Here is a 22,251-nt window from a genome sequence, read left to right as displayed (position 1 = left end):
ACCAGTGACCTATACAGAACCAAGCACAGTACCTAGATGAGGCCGCACCAATGGCTTATACAGAACTGGGCACAGTATCTAGATGTGGCCGCACCAGTGACCTATACAGAATCGGGCACAGTATCTAGATGAGGCCACACCAGTGACCTATACAGAATCGGGCACAGTATCTAGATGAGGCCGCACCAGTGACCTATACAGAACTGGACACAGTATCTAGATGAGGTGGTACCAATGACCTATACAGAGCTGGGCACAGTATCTAGATGAGGTGGTACCACTGACCTACTGTATACAGAACTGGGCACAGTATCTAGATGAGGTGGTACCACTGACCTATACAGAACTGGGCACAGTATCTAGATGAGGTGGTACCATTGACCTATACAGAACTGGGCACAGTATCTAGATGAGGCCGCAGCAGTGACCTATACAGAACTGGGCACAATATCTAGAAGAGGCCTCACCAGTGACCTATACAGAATCGGGCACAGTATCTAGATGAGGTCACACCAGTGACCTATACAGAATCGGGCACAGTATCTAGATGAGGTCATACCAGTGACCTATACAGAATCGGACACAGTATCTAGATGAGGCCGCACCAGTGACCTATACAGAACTGGACACAGTATCTAGATGAGGTGGTACCAATGACCTATACAGAGCTGGGCACAGTATCTAGATGAGGTGGTACCACTGACCTACTGTATACAGAACTGGGCACAGTATCTAGATGAGGTGGTACCACTGACCTATACAGAACTGGGCACAGTATCTAGATGAGGTGGTACCACTGACCTATACAGAACTGGGCACAGTATCTAGATGAGGCCGCACCAGAGACCTATACAGAATCAGGCACAGTATCTGGATGAGGCCGCACCAGTGACCTATACAGAACGAGGCACAGTACCTAGATGAAGCCGCACCAGTGACCTATACAGAACCAGACACAGTACCTAAATGAAGCCATACCAGTGACCTATACAGAATCGGGCACAGTATCTAGATGAGGCCACACCAGTGACCTATACAGAATCGGACACAGTATCTAGATGAGGCCGCACCAGTGACCTATACAGAACTGGGCACAGTATCTAGATGAGGCCGCACCAGTGACCTATACAGAACCGGGCACAGTATCTAGATGAGGCCGCACCAGTGACCTATACAGAACTGGACACAGTATCTAGATGAGGTGGTACCAATGACCTATACAGAGCTGGGCACAGTATCTAGAAGAGGTGGTACCACTGACCTACTGTATACAGAACTAGGCACAGTACAGTATCTAGATGAGGTGGTACCACTGACCTATACAGAACTGGGCACAGTATCTAGATGAGGTGGTACCACTGACCTATACAGAACTGGGCACAGTATCTAGATGAGGCCGCACCAGTGACCTATACAGAACTGGGCACAGAATCTAGATGAGGCCGCACCAGAGACCTATACAGAATCAGGCACAGTATCTGGATGAGGCCGCACCAGTGACCTATACAGAACCAAGCACAGTACCTAGATGAGGCCGCACCAATGGCTTATACAGAACTGGGCACAGTATCTAGATGTGGCCGCACCAGTGACCTATACAGAATCGGGCACAGTATCTAGATGAGGCCACACCAGTGACCTATACAGAATCGGGCACAGTATCTAGATGAGGCCGCACCAGTGACCTATACAGAACTGGACACAGTATCTAGATGAGGTGGTACCAATGACCTATACAGAGCTGGGCACAGTATCTAGATGAGGTGGTACCACTGACCTACTGTATACAGAACTGGGCACAGTATCTAGATGAGGTGGTACCACTGACCTATACAGAACTGGGCACAGTATCTAGATGAGGTGGTACCATTGACCTATACAGAACTGGGCACAGTATCTAGATGAGGCCGCAGCAGTGACCTATACAGAACTGGGCACAATATCTAGAAGAGGCCTCACCAGTGACCTATACAGAATCGGGCACAGTATCTAGATGAGGTCACACCAGTGACCTATACAGAACTGGGCACAGTGTCTAGATGAGGCCACACCAGTGACCTATACAGAATCTGGCACAGTATCTAGATGAGGCCGCACCAGTGACCTATACAGAACTGGACACAGTATCTAGATGAGGTGGTACCAAAGACCTATACAGAGCTGGGCACAGTATCTAGATGAGGTGGTACCACTGACCTACTGTATACAGAACTGGGCACAGTATCTAGATGAGGTGGTACCACTGACCTATACAGAACTGGGCACAGTTTCTAGATGAGGTGGTACCACTGACCTATACAGAACTGGGCACAGTATCTAGATGAGGCCGCACCAGTGACCTATACAGAACTGGGCACAGTATCTAGATGAGGCCGCACCAGAGACCTATACAGAATCGGGCACAGTATCTGGATGAGGCCGCACCAGTGACCTATACAGAACCAGGCACAGTACCTAGATGAGGCCGCACCAATGGCCTATACAGAACTGGGCACAGTATCTAGATGTGGCTGCACCAGTGACCTATACAGAATCGGGCACAGTATCTAGATGAGGCCACACCAGTGACCTATACAGAATCGGGCACAGTATCTAGATGAGGCCGCACCAGTGACCTATACAGAACTGGGCACAGTATCTAGATGAGGCCGCACCAGTGACCTATACAGAGCTGGGCACAGTATCTAGATGAGGTGGTACCAATGACCTACTGTATACAGAACTGGGCACAGTATCTAGATGAGGTGGTACCACTGACTTATACAGAACTGGGCACAGTATCTAGATGAGGTGGTACCACTGACCTATACAGAACTGGGCACAGTATCTAGATCAGGCCGCACCAGTGACCTATACAGAACTGGGCACAGTATCTAGATGAGGCCGCACCAGAGACCTATACAGAATCAGGCACAGTATATGGATGAGGCTGCACCAGTGACCTATACAGAACGAGGCACAGTACCTAGATGAAGCCGCACCAGTGACCTATACAGAACCAGACACAGTACCTAAATGAAGCCATACCAGTGACCTATACAGTATCGGGCACAGTATCTAGATGAGGCCGCAGCAGTGGCCTATACAGAACTGGGCACAGTATCTAGCTGAGGCCGCAGCAGTGACCAATACAGAACTGGGCACAATATCTAGAAGAGGCCGCACCAATGACCTATACAGAACCGGGCACAGTATCTAGATGAGGCCGCACCAGTGACCTATACAGAACTGGGCACAGTATCTAGATGAGGCCGTACCAGTGACCTATACAGAACCGGGCACAGTCTCTAGATGAGGCCATACCAGTGACCTATACAGAATTGGGCACAGTATCTAGATGAGGCCGCACCAGTGACCTATACAGAACTGGACACAGTATCTAGATGAGGTGGTACCAATGACCTACTGTATACAGAACTGGGCACAGTATCTAGATGAGGTGGTACCACTGACCTATACAGAGCTGGGCAATGTATCTAGATGAGGTGGTACCACTGACCTATACAGAGCTGGACACAGTATCTAGATGAGGTGGTACCACTGACCTACTGTATACAGAACTGGGCACAGTATCTAGATGAGGCCGCACCAGTTACCTATACAGAACTGGGCACTGTATCTAGATGAGGCCGCACCAGTGACCTATACAGAACAGGGCACAGTATCTAGATGAGGCCGTACCACTGACCTATACAGAACTGGGCACAGTATCTAGATGAGGTGGTACCACTGACCTATACAGAACTGGGCACAGTATCTAGATGAGGCCGCACCAGTGACCTATACAGAACTGGGCACAGTATCTAGATGAGGCCGCACCAGTGACCTATACAGAACTGGGCACAGTATCTAGATGAGGCCGCACCAGTGACCTATACAGAACTGGGCACAGTATCTAGATGAGGCCGCACCAGTGACCTATACAGAACCGGGCACAGTATCTAGATGAGACCGTACCAGTGACCTATACAGACCTGGGCACAGTATCTAGATGAGACCATACCAGTGACCTATACAGAACTGGGCACAGTATCTAGATAAGGCCGCACCAGTGACCTATACAGAACTGGGCACAGTATCTAGCTGAGGGCGCACCAGTGACCTATACAGAACTGAGCACAGTATCTAGATGAGGCCGCACCAGTGACCTATACAGAACTGGGCACAGTATCTAGATGAGGCCGCACCAGTGACCTATACAGAACTGGGCACAGTATCTAGATGAGGCCGCACCAGTGACCTATACAGAACTGGGCACAGTATCTAGATGAGGCGCACCAGTGACCTATACAGAACTAAGCACAGTATCTAGATGAGGCCGCACCAGTGACCTATACAGAACGGGCACAGTATCTAGATGAGACCGTACCAGTGACCTATACAGAACCGGGCACAGTATCTAGATGAGACCGTACCAGTGACCTATACAGAACTTGGCACAGTATCTAGCTGAGGGCGCACCAGTGACCTATACAGAACTGAGCACAGTATCTAGATGAGGCCGCACCAGTGACTTAACAGAACTGGGCACCGTATCTAGATGAGGCCGCACCAGTGACCTATACAGAACTGGGCACAGTATCTAGATGAGGCCGTACCAGTGACCTATACAGAATCGGGCAGAGTATCTAGATGAGGCCGTACCAGTGACCTATACAGAATCGGGCACAGTATCTAGATGAGGCCACACCAGTGACCTATACAGAATCGTGCACAGTATCTAGATGAGCCCGCACCAGTGACCTATACAGAACTGGACACAGTATCTAGATGAGGTGGTACTAATGACCTATACAGAACTGGGCACAGTATGTAGATGAGGCCGCACCAGTGACATATACAGACCTAGGCACAGTATCTAGATGAGGCAGCACCAGTGACCTATACAGAACCGGGCACAGTACCTAGATGAGGCCGCACCAGTGACGTATACAGACCTTGGCACAGTATCTAGATGAGGCCGCACCAGTGACCTATACAGACCTGGGCACAGTCTCTAGATGAGGCCGCACCAATGACCTATACAGAACTGGGTACAGTATCTAGATGAGGCCGCACCAGTGACCTATACAGAACTGGGCACAGTATCTAGATGAGGCCGCACCAATGACCTATACAGAACTGGGTACAGTATCTAGATGAGGCCGCACCAGTGACCTATACAGAACTGGACACAGTATGTAGATGAGGCCGCACCAGTGACCTATACAGAACTGGGCACAGTATCTAGATGAGGCCGCACCAGTGACCTATACAGAACCGGGCACAGTATCTAGATGAGGCCGCACCAGTGACCTATACAGAACTGGGCACAGTATCTAGATGAGGCAGCACCAGTGACCTATACAGAACCGGGCACAGTATCTAGATGAGGCCGCACCAGTGTCCTGTACAGAACTGGGCACAGTATCTAGATGAGGCCGCACCAGTGATCTATACAGAACTGGGCACAGTATCTAGATGAGGCCGCACCAGTGACCTATACAGAACTGGGCACAGTATCTAGATGAGGCCGCACCAGTGACCTATACAGAACTGGGCACAGTATCTAGATGAGGCCGCACCAGTAACCTATACAGAACTGGGCACAGTACCTAGATGAGGCCGCACCAGTGACGTATACAGACCTTGGCACAGTATCTAGATGAGGCCGCACCAGTGACCTATACAGACCTGGGCACAGTCTCTAGATGAGGCCGCACCAATGACCTATACAGAACTGGGTACAGTATCTAGATGAGGCCGCACCAGTGACCTATACAGAACTGGGCACAGTATCTAGATGAGGCCGCACCAGTAACCTATACAGAACTGGGCACAGTACCTAGATGAGGCCGCACCAGTGACGTATACAGACCTTGGCACAGTATCTAGATGAGGCCGCACCAGTGACCTATACAGACCTGGGCACAGTCTCTAGATGAGGCCGCACCAATGACCTATACAGAACTGGGTACAGTATCTAGATGAGGCCGTACCAGTGACCTATACAGAACTGGGTACAGTATCTAGATGAGGCCGTACCAGTGACCTATACAGAACTGGGCACAGTATCTAGATGAGGCCGTACCAGTGACCTATACAGAACTGGGCACAGTATCTAGATGAGGCCGCACCAGTAACCTATACAGAACTGGGCACAGTACCTAGATGAGGCCGCACCAGTGACGTATACAGACCTTGGCACAGTATCTAGATGAGGCCGCACCAGTGACCTATACAGACCTGGGCACAGTCTCTAGATGAGGCCGCACCAATGACCTATACAGAACTGGGTACAGTATCTAGATGAGGCCGCACCAGTGACCTATACAGAACTGGGCACAGTATCTAGATGAGGGCGCACCAGTGACCTATACAGACCTGGGCACAGTATCTAGATGAGGCCGCACCAATGGCTTTATTACTTCTTTCTTTCTGGGGTGGATTCCTCTCCCTATGCACCAAGCATCTGACTCGCCTTCCTCATTGCTGTGTTACATTGCCTACCTGCCTTTAAGTCACCAGAGATCATCACACCTAGATCCCTCTCTTCCTCAGTAGTTTCAATTATAGTGCCATTTACAGTATACTATATTTAGTCTTTGGATTTTACATGTTTTGGCATGCTCCTGACCCTTTCTCTAGTCTACCTAGGTTCTCAATTATTTCTGTTACCCTCCTGGTGTCTGCCCTGTGGCATACTTTCCCTTTTACCATTTTCAATGTCACCAATAAAGATATCAAAGAGCACTGGTCCCAGTACAGATCCCTGGTAACATTACCCTATGTGAATGCACTACACTCCCTGTATTCTATCCTGTAGCCAAGATCTTATACATTCATCCATCTTAGTATCTAAGCCCAGGTTTTCCAGCTTATTTAGCAGTCTGCGATGTGGGACAGTTTCACCTCATTACAGTCTAGATAAGCTACATCGACAGCTTCTCCTTTATCTATTACTTTAGTCACCCATTAGTCAATAAAGTATGTTTGACATGATCTCCCCCAAATAAATCCATGTTATTTGGGACCATGTTCATTTCTAGATATGAGGTAATCTGCAACTCTTTCTTTTAATAGTATTTCCATCAATTTCCCTACTACTGATGTAAGGCTCACTGGTCAAGAGTGGCTTACCTTGCACCCTTTAAGCTCTTTTAGTATCCTTGGATGTATCCCATCTGGCCCCATTGATTTATCCACTTTCAGTTTTGAGAGTTCTGTGAGGACTTTCTCCTCTGTAAATGTACTTGTCTCTCCCTCAGTTTTCTGACTATACTTGCAACTTAACTGTGGCCCCTTCCCCTCTCTTTCAGCAGTGAATACTGAGCAGAAATAATTATTAATATGATCTGCCATTACATTGCCCTCCTCAAGAAGATTTCCACTCTCTGGGCCTTATTTTGGTTCATTCTTTCTGACAAAATCCTTCTTAGATGGGCAAAACCATGGGGGTTATTCTAGTCCATTCTTTCTGACAAAATCCTTCTTAGATGGACAAAACCATGTGCACTGCAGGGGGGGCAGATGTAACATGTGCAGAGAGAATTAGATTTGGGTGGGGTTTTTCTTCAAAGTGAGATCTATATTGAAGTGTAAAATCATGCAGTCAGTATTTACCCTGCACAGAAACAAAATAACTCACCCAAATCTAATTCTCTCTGCACATGTTACATCTGCCCCCCTGCAGTGCACATGGTTTTGTCCATCTAAGAAGGATTTTGTCAGAAAGAATGAACTAGAATAAACCCCCATGTGCACTGCGGGTGGGGCAGATGTAACTTGTGCAGAGAGAATTAGATTTGGGTGGGGTTTTACTTCAAAGTGAGATCTATATTGCAGTGTAAAATAAAGCAGTCAGTATTTTCCCTGCACTGAAAAAAAATTACTCACCCAAATCTAATTCTCTCTGCACATGTTACATCTGCCCCACCTGCAGTGCACATGGTTTTGTCCATCTAAGAAGGATTTTTTCAGAAAGAATGAACCAAAATAAGGCCCTCTGTCTTTAGTCTTATTACTCCACCTTTTGTTTTTCTCCTCTCACTTATATACCTAAAATGTTTTGCCTCCTTTTAACCACTAATTCAGCCATTTTCTCTTCAGTTTGCGTCTTTGCACATCTGATTACCTTCTTTTCCTCCTTCTTTCTAACAAGATAATTGTATTTGTGTCCACTTATATTTTCTAAAGTCCACCTCTTCTGCTGTCACAATACTCACTACTTCTTTGTAAACCAATCTGGCTTCCTTTTCCTTGTGCATTTCCTAACCCTATTGACACAACATTATGTTCCCACCTCTTCTGCCTCCTCCTGAGTTCCTCCACTCTGCCACTTACATATCTCTCCTTCCGTAGAAAATCAGCCTTTTTTTTTGTTAACATAAATGTTATTAATGAGATGCTATGGAAACATACTGTAGGTGATAGACTAGCACCTTTGTGTTTGTATGTCAACCTTGGCCTTAAGTGTGAACAATACTGCTTGATAATCACTGGATCCCAGGATTTCACCTACATTTTCATCTGATGTTCTGTCTTGCAAGTATTAATATTGCATCTTCTAGTGGAACTATGAACAGACACCTCCATTGGGAAGATTAAAGTCTCCAACGATTATCACCTCTCTTCCTTTTGTTGCCATTTTGGTGATGTCCTCCAGTAGGTTCTGGTTACATAGTTACTTAGTAGGTAAGGCTGAAAAAAGACTTGCGTCCATCTAGTTCAACCTGGTATAGATATCCATTGCTGATTTGGTAGGTTCTGATATTTTACAGACAGATTATATTTCTTATTTGTACCCATGGATGTTTTTCTCCAGTAAATGTTTGTCCAACTTTGCCTTGAACGCATTTAATGAGCCAGCCGTTACCACCTCTCTGGGAAGAGAGTTCCAGAGTTTGACTGTTCTGCCCGTAAAGAAATTCTTTCTACTAGCTAAATTAAATCTTTTTTCATCTAATCTATACTCATGCCCTCGTGTCCTAGATTCCTTTCTAGTAGAAAAGAGGGTGTGTGACAGTTCCTTATATTGGCCCTTGATATACTTGTACATGTTGAGCATGTCCCCCCTTAAACGTCTCTTTTCCAATGTAAATAGTCCCAAATTGCTTAATCTCTCCCCGTAGCTTAAGTTCTCCGTTCCCCTAATAAGCTTTGTTGCTCGCCTTTGGACTTTTTCTAATTCTATGATGTCCTTTTTATAGTGTGGGGCCCAGAACTGCACTCCTTACTCGAGGTGAGGTCTCACCAATGCTTTATACAGTGGCATAATTACCCTTGAGTCCCTAGTTTCCATTACCCTCTTAATACATGCCAGAATTTTGTTGGCCTTTTTTGTAGCTACATTACAATGGGCACTACATCCCAATTTGCTGTCTATTTGGACTCCTAGGTCCTTTTCAAGTATGGAATTACCAAGTTCCTCTCCGCTAAGGTTGTAACTTGCAAACTGGTTGTGTCTCCCAAGGTGCATAACCTTACATTTATCTACATTGAACCTCATCTTCCATTTTTTTGACCACTCATCTAGAATTGCAAGATCATTTTGAAGCATGGTGATGTCTTCTGATGATTTGATGACTTTGCTAAGTTTTGTATCGTCCGCAAAGATGGATACATTGCTGAGTAACCCCATCCCAATATCGTTAATAAAAATGTTAAACAAAATGGGCCCCAAAACCGAACCCTGGGGCACTCCACTTAGTACCGGTATGGTATCTGATACGGCACCATTCACAACTCTTTGTTCTCTATTACATAGCCAATTCCCTACCCATCTGCAGATATTTTCACCCAATCCTAGGTTCTCCATTTTATTAATCAATCTCTTTTAGCGAAATCTAGGAAAATCACATCTACAGCATTTCCATTATCAAGGTTTTTGCTAACCTCTTCATAGAACCCTAGTAGATTAGTTTGGCATGAACGATTTTTCACGAACCCATGTTGGTTAGTACTGAGTAGACGGTGATGGTCTAAATATTCCTGGATACCATCTCTTAAAAATCCTTCAAATAGTTTACCCACAATTGATGTTAAACTAACGGGTCTGTAATTAGCGGGATCTTCCTTTTTCCTTTTTTGAATATTGGCACTACCTCTGCTATTCTCCAATCTTTTGGTACTATACCTGACGATAGTGATTTGTTAAAGATATATTGTAGGGGGGTAGCTAGTTCATCCCTTAATTCCATTAATACCCTCGGATGAATCCCATCTGGCCCTGGTGATTTATTTGTTTTGAGTTTGCTTAGCCTCAGTGTTATTTCCTTCGGCGTGAAATCCACAATGAGATCTGGCTTATTTGTCCCGTTTGTGGTAAATGTTCGTTCCACAGTCTGCTCTCCCTTAGTTCAGTTCTTCTTCTTGACCTGGTGGTCTGCAGACCACCCCAATATGAAGAATGGCATTGTCCTATGTTTCTATGGTCACCCAAAGGGCCTCAGTTTTTTTTCTTCAGTATATTGTATTAAGGTAGCATTTATGCTTGTCTTACATACATTGCTCCCCCTCCTCTGATTCTTCCCATTCTGTCCTTCATAAATGAAGTATATCCCGATATAGCTACAGTATGTCCCAATCATGATTCTCATTGAACCACGACTCTGGAATAGCCACTATATCCAGTTCACCCCTTGTCATTATTGGGATTTTATTTACTATGCTCCTAGCATTTGCACACATAGCTCTTAGCTGGGAACAGGAAAATCACAACCAAAACTCATATCTCTGCCTATATTTACTTGGGTTTGATCTGAATGATCCTTTGTGGCTGTGGCTATGACTTGTATTCCCTTTTCCCACAGAAACAATACCTTTAGGTTTGGAGAGCAGATTGTATTATTCCTATGTGGTTCACTGCCCCCTTCTGCTAGTTTAAATAGTTATTGAGTGTTATGGCCTCACAGCGCTGAGGTCATGGGTCTGATTCCCACTGTGGCCCCAACTGTGCAGAGTTTGTATGTTCACATACTTGGGTGGGTTTCTGCTGGGTACTCCTGTTTCCTCCCACAATCCAAAAATATACTGATAGGCTAATTGGCTCCCAACAAAAATTAACCTTAGAATGTCTGTGTGTGCATGTGGTAGGGAATATAGATTGTAAGCTCCTCAGGGGCAGGGACTGATGTGACTGTACTAATATTCTCTGTGTGCGCTATATAAATAACTGGTAATAAATAATAAGCACCCATTCTTTCCAATTATTAGTCTAGTTCCCCTTGTAGATGGATGCAGGCCATATCTTTTGTATAAACTCCTATCTTGCCAGATGGTGGGATTATGACCCATAAATCTCTCCTCACTGCAGGTAAACATTGACGTTCTATCCTTCCCTCTGTGTACTGGAGATACTACTGATAATGTTACAGTGGTTTCCACCTGCTTTAGAGCATTCCCTAACGTCATACATTCATCTTTTACTGCCATGAAATCAGCATTGTCCAGGTCATCGGTCCCCAGGTGGACAATAACTTCATCCACCACTTCTCTTCCCAATTCCTAGTATGTGCTCTTTATACCTTGGGGCTGTGGCTCCAGGTTACACCTGACTTGTTTCTCTAGTTCATTATCATTTTCCCTAATAATGGAATCTCCCAGGATTAGTGCAATCCTTTCAGAAGTTGTCATCTTTCTTTTACTGGGGGGCATTATGGTAACTGGGAAATCCACCGCTTATACCCAATACAGGCAGGCATCTAGTCCAAGAGATGCCAGTACTTGTCCGTAGTAATGGTTGGCACCAGGTAGAATGTGGAAAGCTGGTATCCAAACACTGGGCCTTTGTTGCACCATGCACCATTTTTTTTATGTGTAAAGCACAAATCTCTCTGATATTAAATATTTCTGCAATATATTTCAGCTTCAGAATTATTTCTGTATAATGTAATGTTACTGCTATTTGCAGTATATTAGAGGTGTGTTCTGATACAGGTTACCCACACACCTGTATCCGAAAACACCTCTAATATACAGCCAGTCCCCCATTCCCCAGTCAGAGCTGTGGTATATTATTACATCTCCTCTCATGTCCAATGTGCACCTTTCTGGCTGTCTACATGGTTCTCTCTGTACCTCTCCCTGAGCTGTGTCTGATCTCTCTCTCACCCTTTACAGCCTTTTTCTGGGCCGCTCTCCTCCTCAGAGTTCCTGGTCCTCTATCTGCTCACCAAAAAGCTCTCACCATATAAGGTATTACTAAGCTTTCATTGTTGCACCATGAGTTCATTCTGGAGTGGATGCTAAACATTTTTATATCTATTAATAGTCTCTATTTCGGTCCAGTAACTCTTCTGTCTTCCTTTAGGTCATATGGACAAAGTGAAGCAACTAGAAGAGAAGGTGCAATCCCTGACCAAGGAACTCCACAACCTTCAGTCTACAATGCAAGGAATGAATGAGAAATTCCAGTCAGAGATTCGTTTGACAATGCAAACTGTGCTCAATGGGAAGCAGCCTGCAGATTCCGCCATTGGCCAATCTGACATGTCCGAAAAACTTAATGACATTCAGACACTTTTGACAAATTTGGACAAAAAGGTTAAAGACCATGATCAAGAACTAGGTAACCTAAATAATGCAAATAGCAAGCACCCTGGGGCCCCAGATACAGTAGTAAGCCAGAAGCTTTCCGATGTGAAAGGTGACATCTTACGAGAAGTGGAGAGGCGGATGCATCAGTCATGTTCTGCTTGCCTGTCTGGAGTGGAGGGGTTCCGCAATCAGAGAAATGAGGACAGCGATCGTATAAGTGGCCTGGAGAAACTCATCAACTCTGTAGATCAGCGGAACAGAGAAGCTGTGCAGAACATTCAGTCACATGTGGTGGAGCTCACCACACATCTGCCAAAGGATTGCTGCACAGAAGTAGAAGAACTACGTAAAAAGATGAGTGAAACTGAAAAGAAGACGGAGACTTTGTCTGGATCCATCATCGCTTTAACTGTGCGTCTAGATAGTGAGCTGGATGAGAGTGCCAATAATCCAATTACTGATGTGGACAATGATCTGAACAGTCGTCTCTCTGACATTGAGGGTAGAATGAATACCACTAAGAGAACATTGGAGGAACATTACTACCATTACCGTGATGAAATACAGAATTTCTTTCAGGAGGAGATGAACAATCTAAAGGATGATTTGAAGAATCGCATCAATGGGAATGACTACAAAATTAATATTCTTCTGACAGAACTGGGCAATAGCTCTGGGTTTAGGGACCTGATGGACCAGAAAATGACTAGCCTATCTTATGATATTCACTCACTACAAGACCGGGTTGGAAATAATGAAGAACGTCTAAACAAAGTTACAGAAGATGTAAACGATCTAAGCACCCAAGTAAAAGACACAATCCAGAGTTGTAATGATCAGTGTCACAACCAGGATGCAGATGTGACAAATGCAGTGTCCGATTTAGAAAGAAGAGTGAAGAACAATGAAGATCAGATTCACATTGTCCATTCTGATATAACTAATCTCCGACTATCTGGAAGCACCATGCAGGGGACAGTCAGTGACCTAGATGATGAGCTTAGAAATGTTAAAACATTTGTGGTTGCCAACGGAGAGTCATTCACCAAGTTATTAGATGATGCCCAGGATCGGTTTACAGTGAGCATCTTAGATGACCTGGACAGATTTTATCTTAACATTGCTCAGTATCAGAATGAAACTAATGGGAAGATGTTAGATATGGAAAATGATATTAAATCTCTTCAAAAGATGATCCAGTTTGATTACAAGAGCTGTGGGCAGGTGTGCTCCAACCTGCAGGAGGAAGTGGGCAAACTGAAGGAGCAGGTGGAAGAATGCACCAGGAGCTGCCAGTTTCTTCAGAGTAAAGCAGAAGAAGACAGAGACCAAATAGGCTCCAATAAGCCACTTGATGGATTCACAGTTTTCGGAGGGAGCTCTGGTGGGGAATTGAAGCATATACAAGGGGAGCTGTCCAACATCATTGTGACATTCAGTTCATTAAATGACAGTGTGAAAGATCTTCAGGAAAGTGTAGAGAAGCACCAAACAGATATCCACGATTTAGGAACCACCAAACACAAGCTCATCTCTGAGATCAATAAAATCCAGGAGGAGGTGACTGAGCACATAAAAGACAATACAGAAAAGTTCCACCTCTTCCAGAAAGAAATAAATAGGTACGGCAGCACAGTGATGGAGGAAACGCAGGGGTGCAGGCATTCTGCTGCCAGCTTGGAAGACAGAGTTGCTAAGCTTGAGAACATCTGTGTGAAGCTGGATATAGTCTCTGGTAGCTTGGGCAAGATAAAGGAGAATCTAAATAAACATGTGTCCGGCCTTTGGAATTGTGTGCAGGAGATGAACAGCACCGTCAGGACTCACACGGCTTGGTTTGAGAAGCTCCACAATAATCAGCTGAATGGAATCAATCGGAGACTGAACACCTTGAACAGCTCAATGCTGGTACTCTCCTCAGAGTTCCAGAATTTCACCCTTCAGGACTTCATGGGTAAGACAAAGGGTCAGTATGTGACCAGTCCTCCTGGCTACAGAGGATCATTAGCTGCAGACAGGGACAGTGGGTGAGGCATACAAAACATCTACTGGAGATACTGTATAGGAGAAGTTTACTAAAATACGAATGGCCGTTTTCATAGCCATTCATACCCATATACAGCCTTAAATTCATATTTCAGAATTTACAAAGGCCAGTATATAGACATTCATATTCATTACTGGTCAGCCCGGGCCGGGACCCTGTGGTAGTGGGATCCCTCCCAATAAAGGAGTCAGATAGCAAATCAAATCCCCAAAAAATCTACAGCTACATAATGGGAAGCATCTGAGGAAGGAGAATATTGGCCGACTGAAAAAAAAGAGCAGTATCCAGATAATTGAAGATGAGGAAAAGGCAGAGATATTCAATTAATTCTTTGCATCAGTATTTACGAGGGAGGATTCTACAGATGTTCTCCACCAAGAGGGTAGCACAGCTCTAAAAAGTTACACAGATTTCTGTTTACATGAGGAAATAGTTAAAAACAGATTGCTAGATCTAAATGTAAACATGGGGGAAATTTACCAATATGAAAAACCTAGTTTTTCGTATTGGTATTTCCCCTACGGCTGCATACGACTGTTTTAGTCGTATGCAAAGTCGTGTTCCGGAGGGGAAATTACAAAGCAGTCAGATACGACTGCTTTGTAACCCTCCGATGGTGTAACAATTCGTATTAGCGGCACATATATACGGTCGCTAATACGAATTATTTGTAGCAGTCTGCACGGATCAGTCAGATCCGTGCAGGCTGCAAGGTGTAAAAAAATAGAAAAATTAAATAAATAAATAAAAAAAACGGCGTGGGGTCCCCCCCACAGCCGAAACCAGCACCAGGCTAAAGGAGCCGGGGCCGGTAATTAAAAATCAGGGAACCCGACAAATAGGGGTTCCCCGATTTTTAACAACCAGCCCCAGGCTCCAGGTCCGGGGCTGGTTCCCAAAATACGGGGGACAAAATGACTAGGGGTCCCCCGTATTTTAAGAACCAGCCCCAGGCACAACCAGCCAGCAGGGTAATGTCACAGCCGTGGGACACTTATGATATAAGGTCCCGCGGCCAAAACATTAACCCTACCGACCAGTCAGCCTGGCCTGGGGGAGTGGGGACCCCCCCAATGAAGGGGTCCCCCCCCTCCAGGACTTACCTGACCAGGCTGAAGCCTGGTGCTGTCCCCGATGCCCCTGGGCGGTGGGCATCGGGCTGATTCAAGTGTAAAAAAAAAGGTTAAACTATTTTTTTTTACTGTGGCACTACAAGTGCCAGCAAGCTGGGACTTGGAGAACCACAAGTCCCAGCCTGCTGGGCATTAAAGGGCCCGCTGGCACTTGTAGTTCCACAGTTAAAAAAATAGTACAATAAACACACTGACACACATGAAAAATAAAAGTTTAATACATACAAAGCCCACACATACTAATACTTACCTATCTTCTTTCCGTAGGTAGCCCTGGTCCTGATGTTCTGTGTCGTCTTCGGGATCCATGTCGACGTCCTTCTTCATGTCGACGTCGCTGTCGGCGATGGCGTCCCCGTCCGGATCCGACGAAATCCATGGAGGAAGCTGTGGAAGGAAACCATACTCACCTGTCCCAGGGCGACGTAGTCCAGGTAAGTGTCTTGGCAAAAAAACAAACCGACACCCGAAACCAGCCGGACAGCTGAGCCGCACGGTGTTTGTGTACATCGTGCAGCTCCGCCTCCCGAATGCCGCTATTGGCCGCCTTGCGGCTCCTGATTGGGTGTTCGGTTTGTTTTTTTGCCAAGACCCTTACCTGGACTACGTCGCGCTGGGACAGGTGAGTATGGTTTCCTTCCACAGCTTCCACATGGATTTCGTCGGATCCGGACGGGGACGCCATCGCCGACAGCGACGTCGACATGAAGAAGGACATCGACATGGATCCCGAAGACGACACAGGACATCAGGACCAGGGCTACCTACGGAAAGAAGATAGGTAAGTATTAGTATGTGTGGGCTTTGTATGTATTAAACTTTTTCATGTGTGTCAGTGTGTTTATTGTACTATTTTTTTAACTGTGGAACTACAAGTGCCAGCGGGCCCTTTAATGCCCAGCAGGCTGGGACTTGTGGTTCTCCAAGTCCCAGCTTGCTGGCACTTGTAGTGCCACAGTAAAAAACAATAGTTTAATCTTTTTTTTTACACTTGAATCAGCCCGATGCCCACCGCACAGGGCCACCGGGGACAGCACCAGGCTTCAGCCTGGTCAGGTAAGTCCTGGAGGGGGGGGACCCCACTCCCCCAGGGCCCCTGGCCAGGCTGACGGGTCGGTAGGGTTAATGTTTTGGCCGCGGGACCTTATATTATAAGTGTCCCCCGGCTGTGACATTACCCTGCTGGCTGGTTTGGCCTGGGGCTGGTTCTTAAAATACGGGGGACCCCTAGTCATTTTGTCCCCTGTATTTTGGGAACCAGCCCCGGACCTGGGGCTGGTTGTTAAAAATCGGGGAACCCCTATTTGTCGGGTTCCCTGATTTTTAATTACCGGCCCCGGCTCTTTCAGCCTGGTGCTGGTTACAGCTGTGGGGGGGACCCCACGCCATTTTTTTTTTTATTTATTTAATTTTTCTATTTTTTTTTACACTGAAGCCTGCACGGATCTGACTGATCCGTGCAGGCTTAAAGCAAATATGACAGGGAAATGGTGTTCTATTTTTCTGTCGCATTTGCGTGGGTGTTTTACACCACTTAGCAGCCGTATTATCAGTACGGCTGCTTAGTACATCAGGAACCACCATTCTTTTGAATGGTGATTTCTGTCGTATCCTATCGATAGTGTAGACATTCGTATTTGTAAATACAAATACGAATGTTCCATCTTTAGGACTACGAATTGTTGTATTTTTGGGATTGTAAATCCCGAAAATACAAATTCGTAAAAAAAAGGTGTATTTCTCCCTACGAATACACCTTTTTTCTACGAATCCATTTTGGTAATTGTCCCCCCATATCTCTCAGACCAGACGAAATTCATCCAAGGGTACTAAAAAAACAGTACTTGTGTATTATCACGGCGCCCATCGCATCGCAGACCATAAGGCATGCGATGGTATGCGATGCGATGTTCCACGATGTCCACCGATGTCATACAATGTTAAAATTGTTTGGCATTGTATATGGCATACAATGCCATACAATGCGATGCGATTTAATTTGTATAAGCACCCTAATGGGGGCTTACAATGTTAAATGGACCCCCTCTATGAACGTGAACCCGAAGTGTGGTGAGCGCAGCGAGCCCGCGAGGGTCGGCGGTACGCGCCCTCCGACCTTTTCATACCCCCACTATCCACGTCGGCGTGGAGTTGACTTTATATAGTGTGGCGAGCCACCGAGCCCGAAGCGTAGCGAGCCCCATGAGGGGACACGGAATACATGTAAAGTAATATGCGTCCGCTCGCCTCGCTGCGCTCGCCACACTATATAAAATCAACTCCACGCCGACGTGGATAGTGGGGGTATGAAAAGGTCGGAGGACACGTACCGCCGCCCCTCGCGGGCTCGCTGCGCTCGCCACGCTTCGGGTTCACGTTCATACTGGGGGTGGCTTGGGGGTGCATTTAACATTGTAAGCACCCATTAGGGTGCTTATGCGATTTCAAAACGTATAAGGGGCTTAAATCGAATTGCATCGCATGCGATGCGATGAAAATTTGTGCGACTTAATATTGGGGGCGCCGTGATAAAAACTAAGCTCTGTCATAGCACTGCCATTATACCTAATCTTCGAGGAATTGGTGAATTCAGGGATGGTACTGAGAGACAAATTTAGTATCTATACTGAAAAAGGGGAGTAAAACAAACCCTGCAAGTGATCAGCCTAACATCCATTGTAGAGAATACTGGAGAGGCATAGGCGAATCTAGAATTATGGAAATGGGTGGTCCCAGATGTAGACATAATAGTAAGGGGACCTTTGCGCGGTGTAGTCACGCGGCAAAATGGGGGCGTGGCCTCGTGGGAAGGAGGCGTGGCATCACAAAAAGGGGTGTGGTATTACACTTTAGACCATACACAGTAATGCCCATTACACATTTTAGCAAACTCCATAATATCCATTACACATAAAGCCACACGCCGTAATGCCAATTACACATAAGGCCACACACCATAATGCCCATTACACATTGTGCCACACATCATGATGCCCATTACATACTATATAACAAACCGTAATGCCCATTACATATTTGCCACATAAGTGCTGCTTACCTACGTGCTCATTGCTAGGGATATCTTGCTTGATGGCACCATACTGTAGTACCCATTACACATGAAGCCGCACACCATAGTACCCATTACACATGATGCCGCACACCATAGTACCCATTACACATGATGCCGCACACATAATGTCCCTTACACATGATGCTGCACACATAATGCCCCTTATACATGATGCTGCACACACAATGCCCCTTCCACATGATGCTGCACACCGTAATGCCCCTTACACATTAAGTCACACATTATGCGTAATGCCCCCACATACCACCACTTGTAGCATCCCTTAAGCAATGCCCCCAAAAGTGACACTTACTGTAAATTTTTATATGAGCCTTCGCTGCTGCTGCAGGGAGAGATGGAGAGCGGTGCAGCTACTTCTATGGGGAGAGGAGCAGAGTGCAGAGCAGAGCACGCTGAGTCCCACTCCCCTCCTGGTGTCCCCTCTAGCCGAGTGGACATTTGAAATATTGTGCACGCTGTTGTTGTGCGTGACGTCGGGGGAGCACGCCGGGCGCCGGCACCACATGATTAAAGGGGGGGCGGGCTGAGGTGAAAGCGGGGAGAAGAATTGGAGCAGGTGACAGTCATTGACAGCTGGGCAGAGAACAGGGGGCTGCCTGGCTGTATTCAGAGCACTGCAGGTCACGGCTGTTTGAAATAATACCCCTTTCACAACAGAAAATGCAGGGATTTACCCAGGAATGTGGTACCAGGATCATGCAGGGACATTCCCAGGCTGACCCCTTATACACCAGCCTAGTCCCTGCATTTTCTTGTGTGAGGGGGAGAGACAACCACTCCCCTCTCCCTACCCCCCTTTAACCAACCAGCTATATCTTCGGAACCAACTGACCCATTTACATGAGACCAGTTTCATATTGAAGAACTTTTGAGTTGGCTTCGAATGATTTTAGTCCCGTGAAACTGGGCTGTTTGGTTCCAGAGAAATCTGCCCTCAAAGAACATAAACAGTCATGAAATTACATTTAAGAAATGAAAAAAAAAAAAAAACGGTTTAACCTCAATATCCCTGGAACCAATTAACCCATATGGATCCAGCCTGGTATCAGATTGAAGGCCCAGCGATTTGGGTTCAACTGAGATCAACCTCGTGCTTCAGTGATGCCGAAGGGGGAACTGGCAGCGGTTGAACTGGGTGGGGGTCGGAATTAGCGGGTCCCATGTTATCCTATAGGGAAAACGTTCCTGCTTTGCCTGGCAGTATTTCCGGTTCCCAGGGGGCTAGAGACACGGGGCCGGGCTCGTTAGAAAGCCCCATCCCTCAGCTACAAAATGGGTGGTCCTGTGCAACCCCGGACCACCCCCTAGATTCGCCTATGTGGAGAGGATAATTAGAGATTTCTTAGAACACAACAAGGTGATACAGTATGTAAGGCACAGCATGGGTTCGTTAAAAATAAATCATGCCAGACAAACTTAATTAGTTTGTACGAAGAGGTCAGCAGGAATGTGGCCTTTGGGGAATCAGTGGATGCAATCCTTGATGGCCTGCAAAGTAATATTGCAATATTTGCAGATGACACAAAACTGAGCAAGGAAATGAACTCAGAAGGGGACGTGGAAGCACTGGAAGACGACTTGGTAAACTTGCAATGTGGGCAGCAAGGTGGAAGATGCAATTTAATGTAGATAAATGCAAAGTAATTCATGTTGGGAGCTCACGCTAGTTATGAATTAAATGAGGTTAGTACTCGGAGCTCTGCAGTGGAAAGGGATTTCATAAATGATAGAATGGGTAATAGTGCACAATACTTCAGTGCAGAAGCAAAGGCTAACAGGACCTTGGCATGCATTAAAAGGGGAATGGAATCCAGAGATGCCGGTGTGATAATACCACTTTATATCACTAGTAAGGCAGGGTTGTCTACCCTCCCGGTATGGCCGAGAGGGTACAGAAAATCGGGTCACCCTCCCGGCCCCCCCAAAAGGTGGGCAACCCTACCGGATTATGGGGGACCCCCTCTCCCCCCTCCCCTGATTGCGGCTTCCCCCACCCCGGCCGCGGCATTTAAATGACCTTTTCTGATGATCTCCGGAGAGGGGGCGGGGCCAAAGTGTCATCATCGCGTAGTTTATCCCCGCCCCCTCCAAGGAGCTCATCAAATTGAGGCACTTTCCTTCATGGGGCGGGGCTTAAAGATGGCACGTTTAAGCCCCGCCCCCAAACTCCTGCTGAAAGTCTCCTCTCCGGGCTTCTCCCGGAGAGGAGCTTTCTAAAGTCGGCAACCCTGTGGTAAGGCCTCATTTACAGTACTGTGTCCAGTTCTGGTCACCTCACTTTAAGAAAGAGATAAATGAACTGGAATTGGTTCAAAGAAGGGCAACTAATTAATAAGGGGTCTAGAGTCAATAGATAGGCTAACCAGGGCTGAATATGTATTCACTTGAAAAACAAAGACTGAGAGGTGATATGATTACTATGTTCAAATACAGGATTGGAAATTATAAAGAGCTCGGAGATGATTATTCAGTAAAAGGGCTGTACTTGGAACGTAGTGGGCGGGCCTGAATAATTTAATAGACAACATTTCATATGGAATTAAGAAGAGGTTTCTTCACTGTGAGGGCAGTTAAGTTCTGGAAATCTTTGCCGGAAAACAGCAAACACATAAAGGAGTTTAAAATAAAACTGGATGCCTTTATGGACATGAGGGAATGATATAGTTCTACTCTAGTCTAATAGACAACTAGATAGGCTGAGCTTGATGGACTAAAGTCTTTTCTCAACCTAAATTACTGTTACATTGAGTCCCCCTCCAGGATAACCCTTGCCTGGACTGAAGCCCAGGGCTGATTGTATTCCATACCTCCGAACTTTGTAGCTGCAGAAATAGAGCGTCCAAAAAGGGGGTGCGGCTTATGTAAATGATGGGCGCGGCTTATGCAAATGAGCCGCGTTCCCGTTTTTGGCCGAGAATAGACGCTGTGCGCATGCGCACAGCGTCTATTCTGTCAAATTGGGGGGCTCCCATCTGCCCCCCCCCCCCCCCCCGCAGCGGGACACCTCCGGCCGCGGGTGGGACAGCGGGACAGGACCTGGTAATCGGGACTGTCCTGCTGAAATCGTGAGTGTTGGGAGGTATGGTATTCTGTTAAAAAAAAAGAATTAATACACTATTGTGTTTTGTTGTGGAACTACAAGTCCCAGCAACCAGCCCTGCAGGCAGGGACTTGGAGAACCACATGTCCCAGCATGCGGGGCATTAAAGGGCCCGCTTGTACTAAAACAAATAGTGAAAGAAGACACACATAAGAAAAATAAAACCCCGGAGTCTCTCTGTTATCAGCATTCAGAGCAGCTCTATGTTATCAGATACAGCTCTATGTACCAAACAGGTAGTGACTACACTTGGGGCACTGGTGACCCCATCGCTATACTATACGCCCCTAATTTCCACTAACTTATTTACACATTGTTCCCCAAACTACCTTTACAATTTATATCTCCATATTTTGTTATA

General features: G+C 46.1%; 1 protein-coding gene across 3 annotated transcripts in view; it reads left to right on the top strand.

The window, feature by feature from the left end:
• Positions 1-22,251, top strand: part of EMILIN1 (elastin microfibril interfacer 1) — a 165,345-nt gene that overhangs the window by 100,306 nt on the left and 42,788 nt on the right. For 2 of the 3 annotated variants that reach the window (XR_014471873.1, XM_083178996.1), the window contains exon 4: positions 12,290-14,470. Coding sequence is in view for 2 of the 3 variants with exons in the window: in XM_083178996.1 (XP_083035122.1) it covers positions 12,290-14,470 (2,181 nt within the window). In the remaining variant the exon portion in view is untranslated. Of the gene's footprint in view, positions 1-12,099; positions 12,175-12,289; positions 14,471-22,251 lie in introns of all 3 variants that reach the window. The other variant, XM_083178997.1, reaches the window with a different exon arrangement.

The sequence above is a fragment of the Crinia signifera genome, chromosome 3 (assembly GCF_055691185.1).
Source record: "Crinia signifera chromosome 3, ASM5569118v1, whole genome shotgun sequence".
In the NCBI taxonomy this organism is placed as follows: domain Eukaryota; kingdom Metazoa; phylum Chordata; class Amphibia; order Anura; family Myobatrachidae; genus Crinia; species Crinia signifera.
The sequence above is the reverse complement of the archived record's forward strand: the minus strand, read 5'-3'. Positions and strand labels throughout refer to the sequence as shown.